Raw genomic sequence first — 17,342 nt, 5'->3', positions numbered from 1 at the left:
TGGTATGACATTGTGTATATAATTCATTTGGGAAATAATATGAATTTTAATATATAAAAGATGCTAATAATACCTTTTTAAAATACTGTTTCCCCCATTACACATACCCTTTCCTTTCCACACACACTTATTTCTCCCCATGTTTTTAAAATTTTGTATCTCCTTAGATAATTAAATACACATGAAGAACAAATAGAGCGGACCAAATGTTTTGCTTGAAATGGCAAACTACAATGCCTCTTTACCAGGAAATATACATGTACATGTATCTTCTTATTTAACGGAATACAGTACTTGTAAATGGGAGAGTGTTCTTTTGTGGTGTACTCTCAGTTATTTCAAAGAACCAATGCTCCTTTATGAATAAACTTGATTTTCTTCCGAAGAAGCTGTAAAATGAGGCTTATAGTAATGCTCCTGACTGCAGGAAAGCCAGAAGGCAAAATACTTGGTATTGGTACTTTATTGAACTCATTTCCTGTAGAGCAGTAGAAAAATGTTCCTTTAAGAACTTGTAATCTGCTTTGATTATATGCCTCTATCCTGGAAAGGGGTGTATAAATGATAGATGGGGGGGGGGGGGGCTCACTTAGAAAGTATTTTTTTTCAGACATGTAATCCTTCTACTTTTCTATCTACCTACCCTGCCTACTCCACTTTTCTGATAGAGAATAGTTCTTCCTTCCCTCTTCAGCACCCATTGTGGGCGATGTAGATGGAGATTTGTCCCTCTTTTTAACATGTTTGCCTCATCTGGCCAGCTTTCACAAAACAGTGATGCACCAGCATAAGCTGTGTTTCATTCCTGTACACAGCTTAGTACATTCCTGTACTAAGCTTAAAAACAGCCATGTATAAGAAGTAATAGTTGCCATCATCTGGACTTTACTGTAGACTTTCTTCTTAGTATAATGCTGACACAGATGACCTTTGATGTATTGGTGAATGCATGATAAACACTGAAGTAGTTCCTACTACATAATCTGAAGGATTCTTGAGCAATATTGGAAGAGACTTTTATTTTGCTGGTCTTTTAAAATAATTCTGACTCAGCTTTCCAGGATTGAAGATAATTTTGAGGGTTAATCATTCAAGTTTTCTAAATTTATCAAAGGTTTTAGACTCAAGTTGTCTTCTTCTGAGTCTGTTTGATTTAGACTGAGTATGTTTTCTTTCTGTAATCTGGATGTGTTGTGTCTAGTTCTCAGTGTTGGGATAAAGGGCATATGTGTATTAATTGGAAGACGTTACAGTGGGCCCACCATATCCACAAGGTTTTGATTCTGGGATGTACTACAGTTATGAAAAAATGTGGACTATCATAGTCTATATTATTAAAGAGCAATGACATGAACATGCAGGCTTTATTAATATGGGGCACAGTGATCTGCGGTTCTGGAAATTGCTGATCTAGAGGGCCCACTGAAATAACTCAAATACCAGAGCAAATAAGAATTCAGGTCTGCTTCTGCCACAAAAATTCTTCTACACAATTGGCTGGTTCTTTTGGGAATTTAAATGTTTTGCATTCTGGAGATATTTCAATTGTCTTTTGAAAGTATGTCTATATAGGTAGTTTTATTGATGTCTTTGTATGTGTTTTAATCTGTAGTTATTTTGATACCTTCTAAATTGCCTTGATTTGGGAAAAAGTACTGAAGAAAGGTCATGTATAAATGAAGTAATAATAGTAGTAGAAAGTGACAGTCCTTAAAATAGATACCTCTTCTATTAGGCCCTTGTTATTCTATGTTCCATGTTCATCCAGTTCAGAAACCTACCGCCTACTTTTCTTCCCCTTCTGGTCTAGTGTACCCAAGGTCATTTATCCTTGGGATCACACAATAGATGGTGGGATGTTTGAAGTGTACTTGATTATATGTGCAATGGGATAGGGGTGTCTGTTGCACCGCTTGGTAATGCAGACTTGATCCATGGCACTTGTATGGGTAAGGAAAGAGGAGAAGAGGAGACTGGGAAGCCAAAAGCATTTTAGAACACAAATAGATAAATCGTTACCACACCTTAACTACTGTTTGAGTTGTGATGAGAGTCATGAATAGGTAGCAGAATTAATTTAAACAGTATGAAAATGGGATGGGGTGCTCCTCAGGGTGTTCTGCTTCTTTCTCAGTGCTGGACATTTTTAATAGAGAACCATGATGATCCCACCCACTCCACTGTTATGGGAATGTAAATGGAGACATTTGCTTCATGTGACTATTTTTTCAGATGTAGTCCAACAGAAAATATAGTATTTAACATTTCTATGGAGTTATATTTATGTTGAAAATATAACTTGCTTTCAGCTGCTTCATAACTATCAGACAGCATAAACTGCCAATTTAAACAATACGTATGTTAACATTTCACAACATCCTAATGGTTAGAAGGAAGACTAGCCTTTGCCAATTTAAACAAAGAGTAATCTTCCTTCAGATGACTAGGATGTCATGAACTGTTAACATAGATATGTAGGCAAACAAAATTGTTTGTAGGCATGTCACTTTTCAATAGTTATTGATAAGGATGTAGTATATATCTTCTTGATTATGATAAGAGTGATTATGATTATGATTATTATAAGAGTGAAATGTCTCTTTGAACAGTGTTCCTAAATTTTAAGTGAATTTATGTGAATAACTTGGATTGTGAATAACAGTATACTTGAGACTTTGAAATCAAAACTGTGGTGTTAGTGATGTTTATTGATGAAGTATCAGAACAATTGTGTACCTTGCTAAAATGAGAAAACAATAACTTTTAAAGGCACTTGTCTATTTGTTTATTTCTTAAATTATTTAAGATGACAACAGATCCTGGCTGATCTGGTCAGCCCTGTTTGGTATTTGAATGTGAGACTGCCAAAGAACATCAGATGCTGCAGGCTATAGTTCAGAGGATGGAATTTGTAAACCATTTCTTCCTTAGAAATTATCTAAACTTACAGGGTTACCACAAGTGAACAGGCAACTTGAGGGGATATGCACGTGCACACACACACACCTGCTCTCATTTGCTCTGATCCAAATATCTGTTGGGCCACTTCCAAAGGGTATGTTTGATTCCACAGTTACAGACCAATGCACATGTAGTTACAAATTATTTGGCAGGAATGTGCCACTTTTGGATTTAAGTTACGCAAATTGAAGTTCTGTCAAATATGTTGTGTCCTATTCCTTGGGTCATGTATGTTGAGGAAATGTTGAGGATTCTAAGAAGGGAAGGCAGGAATCTGTTTTGTATTTTATAAGAAAATGAGTAACTGTTATCTCTGTAAGCACATTGTAAGACACTATCCTAGAAAACCTCTATATATTACTGACTTAATCTTTAAAACATCTGATTTTTAGGAGACAGAGAAAATGGAAGGCAACGGTCATCTTTGCATTCGGCGTTGGTCTACCAGGCATGTAGCCAAGTGGCTGAAGGAAGAAGGTTTTTGTGAATATGTAGAGATTTTGTGTGATAAACACAGATTGGATGGCATTACACTACTGACCCTGACTGAATTTGACTTGAGGTCTCCTCCTCTGGAAATCAAGGTTCTTGGTGATATCAAAAGGCTCATGTTGTCAATACGCAAGTTACAGAAGCACCACATTGAAGTTCTGGAAGAGCTTGGTTACAACAGTGACTCTCCTATTGGTTTACCATCTCCTGTGATTGCCTCTCTTCAAGGAACAGATTGGTTTTCTAACGGTGAAGTGCAACGGGATTGTGATGATTATGAACCTGCTGCTGAATTGAATGCTGAGCAATATCAGTATGCAAATGGAAAACACAAACATTCTACACGAAAACTGAACCCAGAGTACTGGAAGACAGCATTGAGTTGTATATATGTGTTCATTGTGTTTGGCTTCACGTCATTTGTCATGGTCATTGTCCACGAGCGTGTACCTGACATGCAGACATACCCACCACTACCGGACATATTCTTAGACAGGTAAGTGGCAGCATTAACATCGAAACTATTTTTAAAAAAATCAAATTTATTCAGGTGTTTAGATGAATATACATATTACAAAGAAATGCATGTGATTTCCTCCATTTTAAAAATCAAAACAACTCTCTAGAAGCAGCCTGTATGTATACAAAACATGGAGGGTATATAAATAGGGGTTGTCTGCAGCCCAGTCATATCTTGCCAAAATATTTGAGGCTAAAGGGCATCAAGGTGAAGATGGGAGATTTTCTCAGAATCATAGCACTGCATATTTTTAACTGAAACTCCAATTGTCTCTCACTTTTCACTGCCAGGTAGGTTTGTTGGGACTTTTAGTCCTATAACTTCCAAAGGGCCAAATAATTTATACCCGTAGATCGAGGTTGTATTGTGGATTTGGAAAGAGTTCTTGCAGTCTGTTTTAGCTAGTCAGAGATGGTATGCTAATGGCTATGAAGGAGGTGCAGGAAAGGCTGGACTAAGTTACAAAGAAAAAGGTTTAAATTGTAATTAAATTGCTTTTCCAGAGTAAACATAGCAACTTTCACCAACTAGCTTAGAAGAAACCAGTTTATATTTAACTCATTCCCTTTTTTACCCAATTATTTTAGACTAGTACCTTAATGAGGAATATTTTCACTGTAGCAGTATAACTGTAACTTAACTATTTGATTTACTTTGCTGTGTGATGTTGATTCTTGCTGAAACAGGAGAATGGGTTTCTAAAAAACTTTTTTTTTGGTATTGTATCCTCTTAATTTTGTGTTCATCAGGTTAATTGGTTGATTCCCTTTTCTGTAAGTGTGTAGATTGAATAGGAAAGTGTGCCTGTAAAGAGATGTTTTATGTTGTGTTGGGATTATCATCACCACTGCTGGCACTGTTTGCAAGGGGCAGGTTTTGGATACTCTTTGTATTTGCTGCCCATCCTTATTCCAGAGAAATCCAGTCCTTTTTTGCTTCTAAATAGATATACAGAAACTGGATTATGGTATCATGCTGCTTATTGCTATTTCTGAAGCATTGGATAAAGCATCAGCTATAGTGGTTCCCAGCCTTTGGTCCTCCAGTTGCTTTGGACTTCATCTCTCAGAAAACCCAGCCAGTTTGCCAACTGTTAGGAATTGCGGAAGCTGATGTTCAGAACACCTGGAGGACCAAAAATTGAGAACCACTGAATAAAAGGTACATTACTGAGAAGATAAACAAGTGTTTATTTCAGTGTCTTTTGGTTTTCACAATTGATGGCATAGACTAGGTATGAAGTTTCCTCTCAAGAGGAATATAACATATGAATTTTATGTTTAGACCTAGGTCCCATCTCCAAAATACCCTGCTGTGCATTTATATGCAAATGCAGGTAACCCCCCCCCCCCAAAATAATAATAATATCCAAAGCACTTACCCCAAGCATTTTTATAAGGGAGACTCAATCTGTATTCACTTAGCAGCCAGTACCACTCAATTCATTACAAACAACTCATAATCACAAGGAAGCTACCTGCTGTTTTGATTATTTTTTTCACACTTAGGTCAGAATACCCTAAAGGCATCAGTTCTTGGAAACTAAGCTGGGTCAGCCCAGGTTATACTTGAATGGAAGACTGCAGTGCTAGAAAAGAACTGACAAAATGTCCTCTGTCTAATTTAGATGATGTAATTTCTGCAAAAGTGATGCTGAATTAAAACAACATTTTTACATAATAAAGTTTATGGATATTTTTAAGTTAAAGATTGTCCTCCAAGCATTAGACCGAGCTGCTATTATCAAAGTACTGGAAGGGGTTTGGTGGAGTGAGTGTTAAAAGAGGAGGCAGCAAACAAGAGCAGAACATTACAATCATGAATGGTTTCTGTCTTATTATTCTTTTGTAACACAGAAGCATGTGACAGCAGAACAAATGCCAACAAAATTTCCAAGCAATGCTATATTTGTGTGATGGTCCAGTACCCATACACTCTCTCCCAGAAGGATATATTACTAGCACTGATTGCAAAGTACTACAGAAATGAGGCTAAAAGATTCATAATACTTTGTCGGCCAAGGAAAAGGCCTTTCCCATGATTACACAGCCAAACATTGTTTCTTGGTGTCTTGGTTTTTAGATCTGTCCCTGCTGTTATTTGAGGCACTGAGACTGAGAGGAGACATGATAGCCATGTATAAATATGTGAGGAGAAGTCATAGGGAGGAGGGAGCAAGCTTGTTTTCTGCTGCCCTGGAGACTAGGACGTGGAACAATGGCTTTAAACCTCAGGAAAGGAGATTCCACCTGAACATTAGGAAGAACTTCCTAACTGTGAGAGCTGTTTGGCAGTGGGACTCTCTGCCGCGGAGTGTGGTGGAGGTTCCTCTTTTAGAGGCTTTTAAGCAGAGGCTGGATGGCCATCTGTCAGGGGTACTTTGAATGTGATTTTCCTGCTTCTTAGCAGGGGGTTGGACTGGATGGCCCGTGAGGTCTCTTCCAACTCTATCATTCTATGATCCAGAAAATAGCTTTGGATAAAGCATCAGCTGTAGTTTTTAAGGCATAGTTATCATGGTTTTCTGTGGATGAGAAAATGACCACTGGTAGATGGCATGTGTTCTGTGTCACAAAAACTAGAGCTGATAGAGGAAAACTGGTGCCATTTTTGGAATCATAGAATCATAGAATAGTAGAGTTGGAAGAGACCTCATGGGCCATCCAGTCCAACCCCCTGCCAAGAAGCAGGAAATCGCATTCAAAGCACCCCCGACAGATGGCCATCCAGCCTCTGCTTAAAAGCCTCCAAGGAAGGAGCCTCCACCACAGCCCGGGGGAGAGAGTTCCACTGTCGAACAGCCCTCACAGTGAGGAAGTTCTTCCTGATGTTCAGGTGGAATCTCCTTTCCTGTAGTTTGAAGCCATTGTTCCGTGTCCTAGTCTGCAGGGCAGCAGAAAACAAGCTTGCTCCCTCCTCCCTATGACTTCACGTATTTGTACATGGCTATCATGTCTCCTCTCAGCCTTCTCTTCTGCAGGCTAAACATGCCAAGCTCTTTAAGCCGCTCCTCATAGGGCTTGTTCTCCAGACCCTTAATCATTTTAGTCGCCCTCTGGACGCTTTCCAGCTTGTCAACATCTCCCTTCAACTGTGGTGCCCAGAATTGGACGCAGTATTCCAGGTGTGGTCTGACCAAGTCAGAATAGAGGGGGAGCATGACTTGCCTGGATCTAGACACTATACCCCTATTGATGCAGGCCAGAATCCCGTTGGCTTTTTTAGCTGCTGCATCACATTGTTGGCTCATGTTTAACTTGTTGTCCACGAGGACTCCAAGGTCTTTTTCGCACACACTGCTGTCAAGCCAGGCGTCCCCCATTCTGTATCTTTGATTTCCATTTTTTCTGCCGAAATGAATCAGCAGGTCAAATATACTCAGAAACAGGGCTAAAATTTGAGACACCAAAATGTTTGTTGGCCAGTGTTATCATTGGCTTATAATAGATGGGATAAGAACAGTGCAATAACTAAACAGATGAAAGGAGCTATTATCGCAGATTAGGTCCTCAGTAAATTAACTAGTTAGCTCCTAAATGTATTACATGTTTCAGTTGCTTTGGATTTCTTTTTCTTACAGTATAACTGAACTTTAAAGACATGTTACCTGTGCCTGTTGTGGTGTGCCTTCAAGTTATTTCTGACTTATGGCGACCCTAAGGTAACCCTATCATACGTTTTTCTAGGCAAGATTTGTTCAAAGGAAGCTTGACTTTCTCAGAGGTTGAGAGAATGTGCCCTGCCAAGGTTAGGTTATGGGTTTCTTTGCCTGAGTAGGGATTCAAACTCTCATCTCTAGAGTCATATTCCAATGCTCAAACTGCTATGAAGTGGTTCTGGCACTGAACCTTGTGTTTAGTGCGGGGGGGGGGGGGGGGACAACACTATATGATAGGTATATCCATGAGTGTTTCCTTATATTTAAGATTGTCTACAGATAGTGTTTGTAGAATTTTTAAAAAAGTTATTTGGCTATAGCCTACAGGTACCAATTTGTCTGGTTCTATTTAGAAGTTCCTCTATAAGTTATTGTCTCCCAAAGTCCCAGAGAACTTAAATTAGTTTATATATATACCGTATATACTCAAGTATAAGCCGACCTGAATATAAGCCGAGGCACCTAATTTTACCAGAAAAAACGGAAAACATTGACTCCAGTATAAGCCGAGATACCAATAAAATTACATTAATTGAGGCATCAGTAGTTTAAATGTTTTTGAATCTTTACATCCAACTGTAATTTAAGATATGACTGTTCAACTCTGATTAAATCATTATTTTCATATTCTTCAATGTAAATGTGCTTATGTATCCTTTTAATAATAATAGAGTGAAATAATAAATGTAATAATAGAGTAAAATAATAAATGTATTAATAATAATAACAATAGAGTAAAATAAATGTAAAAGTAGCAACAATAATAGAGTAAAATAATAAATGTAATAATAAATAATAGAGTAAAATAATAAATGTAACAATACCAATAATAATAGAGAAAAATAATAAATATACCATATATACTTGGGTATAAGCCGACCTGAATATAAGCCCACCAGGACCCTCACCCGAGTATAAGCTGAGGAGGGTTTTTTTTTCAGTCCTAAAAAAGTGCTGAAAAACTAGGCTTATACTCAAGTGTATACAGTGTGTGTGTGTGTGTGTGTGTGTGTGTATATATATATATACACACAGTAGAGTCTCACTTATCCAACGTTCTGGATTATCCAACGCATTTTTGTAGTCAGTGTTTTCAATATATCGTGATATTTTGGTGCTAAATTTGTAAATGCAGAAATTTCTACATAGCATTACTGCGTATTGAACTACTTTTTCTGTCCAATTTGTTGTCTAATATGATGTTTTAGTGCTTAATTTGCAAAATCATAACCTAATTTGATGTTTAATAGGCTTTTCCTTAATCTCTCCTTATTATCCAACATATTCGCTTATCCAACATTCTGCCAGCCCGTTTACGTTGGATATATAAATGTTCTGATAGTTTTTCCCTTAACTTAAACAACAAAACTACATGACCAAATCACACCAAATTTGGCCACAAAAGACATAGCCACCCGGTCTGTGTTTTTACATTTAAAAAAAACAAGAAAAATAAAGTTCTAATTAGAGGGGGAGGAATAACTGTTTTTTTTCCCATTGCTGCCAGTTAGAAGGCTAAGTTGCGCCCACTTTGTCTCCTAGCAAACCCACTCAACCATTTAATGGCGCCCAGGGCCTCTTCAATCAGGCCTCTTCCACACTGCTTATAAAATACAGATTATCTGATTTGGATTATATGGCAGTGTAGACTCAAGGCCCTTCCACACAGCTATATTACCCATTTATAATCTTATATTATCTGCTTTGAACTAGATTATCTTGAGTCCAAACTGCTATATAATCCACTTCAGTGTGCATTTTATACAGCTGTGTAGAATGAGCCTCATATAATCAAATTCTAAGCAGATAATATAAGATTATAAATATACAGTAGAGTCTCACTTATCCAACATAAACATCCTGGCAGAACACTGGATAAGCGAATATGTTGGATAATAAGGGATTAAGGAAAGGTCTATTAAACATTAAATTACATTATGATTTTACAAATGAAGCACCAAAACATCATGTTATACAACGAATTTGACAGAAAAAGTAGTTCAATATGCAGTAATGCTATGTAGTAATTACTGTATTTACGAATTTAGCGCCAAAACATCGCAATGTATTGAAAACATTGAGTACAAAAACATTGACTAGTAAAAGGCCGACTGAATTGGATAATCCAGAACATTGGATAAGCGAATGTTGGATAAGTGAGAGACTACTGTAATATGAAATAATTACTGTGGTATAATAATACAGAACAATATAATCTCTTAAACCAGGACAGTAAATAAAGAGCAACACACTGAAAGCAGGGAAATTGGGAATTCCAGAAAGGAAACAATCAGGGCCATCTAACACTTCCCAACAAAGGATTCTCCCAGGCAGGAAGCAAACAGGCTTTGAAGCTGCAAGGCCATTAAATGCTAATCAAGGTGGCTAATTGCAGCGTTCATACCTGCCACACTGAGACTATTAACTGCTATTCAAACTGGCCAACCAAGGATTCCGCAAGGTAGAAAACGGCCAGGCTTGCAAGCAGCAAGGCTATTCAGTGCTATTCAACCTGGCCAACCAAGATTTCCCCTAGATAGAAACCCCTCAAGCTCTGAAGCCACAAGGCTACACCATCCCATACAACCAGGCCTAGAAAGGATGCCCTATTTAGAAGGTGGCCAGGCCTTTAAGCTGCAAGACTATTCAGTGCAGTTCAAGCTGGCCAAACAAGGATTCCCCTACTAAGGAAGTAGCCAGGCTTCAAAGCGGCTCTTTGATTGAGGATGCTACTCCAGCTACTCCAGAAAACGGCCAGACTTTGAGGCTGCAAGGCTATTCACTGCTATTCCACCTGGCCAAGAAATGATTCCCATAAGCCACAGCCACGCGTGGCCAGGCAAATTACACATGTAGATAGATATTTTTGCTTGTTCTAAATATTTGTGTCTTGGGAATAATCAGCTGCATATTTGTCCTGTTTAGAGTGCTGCCAAGACCCATAGTGGGGTAGATAATTAAAAAAACCCACATTCCGAATAGTCAATTTCTGGGAGTTAATTCCCTCTGCATTGCTATCCTTGTTTTTGTTCTTTGGGACATAAAATTACCTTAAGGGCTAGCTGCGTCTGTACTTCTTAAAACGTGTTACCACAGTTATCCTTCCATTAAAAATTAACGATTAATTGAAATGTGTTTACTTTGTCACACTGTAAAGCAGTGAGGGCTCGTCTTAACCTTAGAAATTTAGAACAGTAGTTCTAGACAGAGTGGCTCTCTAGGTCATGCAGTCATGTGATCGCTACCATCAGATGGTGACCTCTACAGACGCACATGACAACTTCGGTCCCAATTTCTCTGATTGGAGCTTATTTCTGATGGGGATTTCATTTACACAAGAAACTAAAATATATACAGTAATTACTGGAAGTGTTGTAATAAATTGAACTGTAATAGGAAATTAATTCTCCCAGGCTGTGTACGCTCATAGGCATAAGACACATAAATCAGTACACACAACTTAGCAGTCCATCCTAGCAGAAGAGATTAATAGAAACTGAAAGTGAGAAAGCGATCAGTTGCATCCCACTGCAGGAACATTTGAAAGAACCCCCCCCTCCCTCCCCAAATCCTTCTGCTAAAAACAGACTTGCCTCATTATTTACAGGCATGGGTAATGTGGAACTTTACCAATTTCCTCTCATTGGGGGCCTACAGCCCATTCTGGGCTACAGGCACCCAGTTCTGATAGATTACTGTAATGTTTTTTACACTGGACTGTTTTTGAAAATTAGTTAGAAGCTACTGTTTGACTTCTGGAACTAGCTGAGGGGAACATATTGTACTGTCACTGTTCTTTTTTCTTGTTTGAGCTAGACATGTTTTTACAGATAAGTCATCATTGAAGACCCTCTTCTGACTAGCCATTTAATTAGAGGTAGGCAGGTAGCATATTTGGGAAGAGCCCTTTCAGTTGTTACACCCCACCTTTAAAATGCTATCCTTGGGGGATTTGTTGTTCAATGTTTATGTCCTTTTGATGCCGAAGACTTTCATTTTCTTAGGTTTTTAAACAATATAGTCTGCTGATATTATTTATGTGGTAGTGTTACTTGGTTTTTAAAAACATGTTTATTATTTTGCATCTGTTTTTCTTTTACCAGTTGAGCAACTGAAATTGTATGTTTTGAATGGTAGGATAAGTATCTGTAGAAGAAATTGTGGCTTAGAATTATTGTTAAAAGAAGTAGAATGAAATGTGAATAACAGATGAAGATGAGAGCTGTAGAAGAAGGAAACTACAATAAAACCATGAACCGTAGAAATGCTAGGTGGGATATATTCAACAGAAGAACAACTGTAGTACAAGAAAGTGATGCAATTTAAAAAGAACAGCTGAGAAAGTACCTCTTTCCCCTCAGATAGTGCTGGATCATCAAAAATGGTTAAATGGCAGACAGCTTTATTTTAGGGGGCTTTCAGAATAGATTTATGTACACCACAGCAATGTATAAAGACTTGAGTTTTATAACTTTCATTAACATAAAAGCATTTCATTGAAAATTATTTGGCATTTGCTTCTTTTCTCCTAAAGCATTTATTAGGTTTACAGTGCTTAAGGTATGAAATGAAAATTGGAAATGTTAGATATTATTTGCAGAGTTGGTTCTTTTTGTAGATATATTGAAGGTTTATTATGTAAGAGTGACAGTTTCTTGATAACTAAATCTGGAGGATATATTACTAGAGGTATAACGATTACTTGGGACAGACCCAGCCCAGTAATCTGTAAAGCATAAAGATGGAATTTGACTCTAGAACCCCATTTCCTTTTACCGCTTTCTTAGCTGATCTTCCTTTCTGTATTAAAACACGTATAAGGAGCAAAATATCTGGAGGACACCAAAGGGTGGGGCACTATGGGGTGATCGGGTCTTGGAGTCATGGCACAGTAGAATGACTGACTTGGGATATTGCTTGTGTCTTGTCAATGAGTGATTTTTCTCCTCTCCCCTCACATAGTGCCTTGATTACAACTGGTTAGAGCGAGGCATTAAAAAACCAAGCAGAGAGATGGCTGACATCTCCTCTAATCGAAAGCCTAGGCTAAGATGCCATCATTTGCTATGGCTACTGCTTGTATAAAGAGGTCTTCAGTATTTTCCTGCACCATATATGACTCATCCAATATAAAAGAGGTTTAAATCGATACTTGGCCTGTGTGTTTAACAAGACATTTTAAAAATAGTGAATTGTACAGCCAACCAATTTCACATCATGATTCTGGTTTTGATGTTCAGTCACATACATTTCAGAGTGATTACAAATATTTCAGTGGAGTAGGATCAATTTTACACTACCTAAGCAAAAGTCAAATTTAATATAGTGTGTTAATGTACATAGGAGTCAACATGGTATAGTGGTTTTGAGCATTGGACTATGACGCTGGAGAAGAAGGTTTTAATCATCCTTGGCAATGTAGGCTACTGGCTGACTTTGAGCAAGTCACACTCTCATAGCCTTCGAGCAAGATAGTGACAAACTTCTTTTGCAATTATCTTACCCAGAAAATCAAAGGAGAGGGTTGCCTTAGAGTTGCCAGAGGTTCAAAATGACTTGAAGGCACACAACAATGACAGTTAATCTCCAAAGAACGTTGATCCTTCTGACACATTCAGAATTGCTCCTTGGCGTGCCATATTAAAGTATCAAGGTTGAGTTCAGATGAATCTGTCTGCCATTGCTAGCAGTATGATGTGTAATTGGTTATATACATGAATGCTTTTCTTTTAAGCCAAAGGACTTAGGTTTGTAAAGGTGTTAATTAAATATGAACATCAGTTTGCTTGAATATGCAGGTCAAGGACTGTGACTTTTAAATGGTTCATATCATGTTTTTCATTTTTATTTTTAGTGTTCCTCGAATACCATGGGCTTTTGCCATGACTGAAGTATGTGGAGTGGTTCTCTGCTACATCTGGTTGCTTGTTCTCCTACTTCATAAACATAGGTATAGTTTTTTTGACTTGAATTTGGAAATAACAGACTACCTTGTTTTATCTGTCATCTACCTCTTTTCTGGAGCAGAATCAAGGAGAATGTAATTCTCCAATAATTGGGAATAGTGAAGTCCTCTGGATATAAAGAAGTACCATGAAACTGAACCCATGGTAGCTACTCAACATGTATATATTTATAGCAGTTTTTCACCTGTTCAGTCATTACCAGAAAACAATTTGTGAATGTGTTGTGTTGTGGAAAACATTAGCAGGTATGACAGCAAGCTACAGCACATTGCTTATTTTGTAATACTCCAGTGTATGTCTAGCTGTGAAAAAAGATGGTATGCCATTGCCAGAAGTTTCAAAACGCCTTTATGTCACATGAGGCTCATGTGAGCAAACTTACCAGCAGCTTTTCAGTCCACCAGAGTGATTTATATTAGCGATTATCCATATGGAATGTATGTGCCCATCATATTTTATTTTGATGGCTGGAAAATTAAGGTACCTTCCCCCTTTGTTTTACTCTGTGGAGATGCAACTTTAAGACTATACTTGGAGGGAGATCACATTGCTGTGACCCTCCGCTCACCTAATGAAATTTGCATGTTGGCCATTATGTTTATTTAAAAAAGTCCTAAATGTGTAGCACACAGTGTTACTAAATGAAGTTCACAGTTGTGTGCTGTCCTTGATAGAAAGCATCTATGACCTTTGCAATGTATCTGCAGGAATCCTGGTTTCCCTTCAGGTTTGGATTTAGACTGTGACAGCCCCTGCATTTCATGAAAATATAATAAAACTTTTGAGTTCAAAAAGTTATCATAGCAAGCAGATTCATGATCCTCATGTGTATTTCCTGGAATAAGAGTTTTATTTTTTATTGTTCTCTTACAGCCACTTGCACCCCTTCAAAAAGAAAAGCATCTTGGAGCAGTGCTTGGAATTGTTTGGTGTAGAAGGGATAGAATACATTCCTCCCTTGGATTTCTTTAGCTTAGCTTATCCAAGGGTTCAAGGCCAAATTTGAAGCCTACTCTTTCTGCTTCCTTCTAGATCTATTCTATTACGAAGATTATGCAGTCTGATGGGTACAGTATTCTTACTCCGTTGCTTTACAATGTTTGTGACCTCACTATCTGTGCCAGGCCAACATTTACAGTGTTCTGGAAAGGTAAGCCAGCATCTATCTTCTGCTCCCAATTGCATTGCTCAATTTCTCCCTGTGCTGCATTCTTGGGAAGAAATTACCTTTCTGACAAGTTAGGAATATAAGGGGTCCCTTTTACCAACTTAAGCTGTTTGCCAATTCAGTGTAGTTCTGTCCACTCCAGTCTTCCCCATTTATTTCAGACTTCATGTCCAATAGCAGGAGTGATAGGCATGCTGCAGCACATCTAGAATGCACAATGTTGTTGAAAGCTGGTCTGCTTGGTTTGGCAGTAGCTCTTCAGTGACTTGGGCAGGGACTTCAGCATCACTTTTTAGCTAAACATTTTCACTTTGAATGGAGAGGTTCATCAGGTTATGAGGCCCAATTTTCTACTGACAAGAAAATTAGCATTCTATACTTTGTCCCTAAATGCCCTCCAACTCCATGAAAAACATCTGACTTCCAACTCACTTCTGGTATTGCTTTTAAATGTTTTGGAGAACTCAGAAGTATAGGGTCTTCTGATCACCCCCTCCCCAAACTCCAAAGAAATTCTCAAAAGATCCTCAGGAATGCCAAAACTTTGTCGATCCCTGTTTTAACTAGATATGCTGCAGATTGAACTAGGTATCTTTTGTATACAGAGCATATACTGATTTTTTGATTTGAGGTTTTTGGGGAGTTTGGAATATTTTTAATTGCATATTCATTCTGAATGAGAGATGGAGGGATGAGGCTAGACCCTACTGAATTTTTCTCAAGGAATTGAAAACTCTGGATTTTGCTGATAGACTTACACATAACCCTTGTAAAAAGCAGGTGTTGGGGACAGTCCAAATGCATCTAGCTGCTGTGAGTGCAAGGAATGTTGCAAAGCTCTGGCTGCCTGGCTAGTCTATGAAGCACTCACAACCCATTTCCAGGACATCTACCCTGCTGCGTCATTGACTGGACAGAAGGAAAATATGGCATTGATTGATCAGACAACTGGAACTTTGCAAAAGTCGCAGAGCCCTTGGGAATCAAATGCATTTGGACTTTTCCCTCTCCTGATGACTAATTTTTACAGGGAATTTGAGTAAGTCCAGCAATAGAACCCAGAGCCCTCCTTTTCCATCATCACGTCTCAGAGTATGGTGAAGCAATAGCTCCTTGAGAATAAATTCAGCCCCTTTCCTCAAAGATGGAAGTAGGGAGGAGGGAGGTGGAGTAGTAAAATGTTTTGAGTTTGGGAGTTTTTTTGGATTTCCGGAAAAAGGAGATTCAATTGCCCTGTCCCCAGGGCAGTTGCACAGAACTCTGAAAGGATGTGATGGCGGTATCACAAAACTTTCATCTTCACAGAGGCAAAGTTACAAAGACCTACATAAAGATACTAGTCTTTTTATATGTTAGGTAAAGATAAATATTTTCTCCTGACATTAAGTCTAGTTGTGTCCGACTCTGGGGATTGGTGCTCATCTCCATTTCTAAGCCAAAGAGTCGGCTATGTCTGTAGACACCTCCAAGGTCATGGGCCCAGCATGACTGCAAGGAGCATCGTTACCTTCCCACCGGAGGGGTACCTATTGATCTACTCACATTTGCATGTTTTCGAACTGCTAGGTTGGTGGGATTAATAGTGGGAGCTGGGATTAACAGTGGGAGCTCACCCCATTCCCTGTATTCGAACCGCTGACCTTTCGGTCAGCAGCTCAGCAGTTTAATCTGCTGCGTCATCAAGGGCTACTATATGTTATGTCCCTTAATGCATAGACATAGGTATCCACAATGTGTTCAAAAGCATGAATATATATCACCTGTGAAATATGAAAATATATTTCAGGTAGGTCAATGCTTGAAGCATTTCCTGTAGGAAGGATGATAAATCTTGTATAATTGATGTATCAGATTAAAAAAAAAGACCAGTAATACCAAAATAAAACATGAACTGTATTTCAATTATTTGTGGAATGCAGGGGACAGATGACGGTGCTTTCCAAAATGGCAAGACTTCTCATGTGTACTTAATGTGTTCCTTTACAATGTTTTATATGATTCTGATTCTAGCTGTATGGCAATGTGTGGGCAAAACTTCAGCGGGCCTTTGCAATCTGGAGTGGATTTGGCATGACGCTAACAGGAGTACATACTTGTGGAGACTACATGTTCAGTGGCCATACTGTTGTCCTGACAATGCTAAACTTCTTCGTCACTGAATGTAAGTGCAATACTGAAATATTACAAGATTGCTGCCATTAATCATGTATGTCACTATTTCCATAGCTATTGTTACATCTGGCTTTTCTGTTCAGGAGGTAAAGGCCTCAGTGGGGGAAAAACAGATTTCAGTTGAACGAAAGGCAGGAAACTATATATATAGCTGGCTGCAGTATTAGTTGATTGGATTCAATATGGAAAAGACAAATATTGAATGTTGAATACTCAGAGTGGATTGCTGTCCTTATTTTAAAGATGTATACTGATGCTATCATAAGCTAATTGTTATTGGTACAAATACAACATGAAAAGTGTATGTTCACAAACGCTTGGTACTCTAGAAAATAAATCATCCAAAAGGGTCTGGAGAACAAGCCCTATGAGGAACGGCTTAAAGAGCGGGGCATGTTTAGCCTG

At 38.3% G+C, this 17,342-nt stretch overlaps 1 protein-coding gene across 3 annotated transcripts in view; it reads left to right on the top strand.

The window, feature by feature from the left end:
* The window catches only part of samd8 (sterile alpha motif domain containing 8), a 44,853-nt gene that overhangs the window by 21,339 nt on the left and 6,172 nt on the right, over positions 1–17,342 (top strand). For all 3 annotated transcript variants that reach the window (XM_062975879.1, XM_062975878.1, XM_008114287.3), the window contains 4 exons: positions 3,354–3,949; positions 13,486–13,581; positions 14,630–14,747; positions 16,776–16,926. In XM_062975879.1, coding sequence (XP_062831949.1) covers positions 3,366–3,949; positions 13,486–13,581; positions 14,630–14,747; positions 16,776–16,926 — 949 coding nt within the window. In that variant the 5' untranslated portion in view covers positions 3,354–3,365. The remainder of the gene's footprint in view (positions 1–3,353; positions 3,950–13,485; positions 13,582–14,629; positions 14,748–16,775; positions 16,927–17,342) is intronic.

This window comes from Anolis carolinensis, chromosome 3 (assembly GCF_035594765.1).
Source record: "Anolis carolinensis isolate JA03-04 chromosome 3, rAnoCar3.1.pri, whole genome shotgun sequence".
NCBI classification, from domain to species: Eukaryota; Metazoa; Chordata; class Lepidosauria; order Squamata; family Dactyloidae; genus Anolis; species Anolis carolinensis.
Note: the sequence above shows the minus strand (reverse complement) of the source record. Positions and strands in the feature narration are given on the sequence as shown.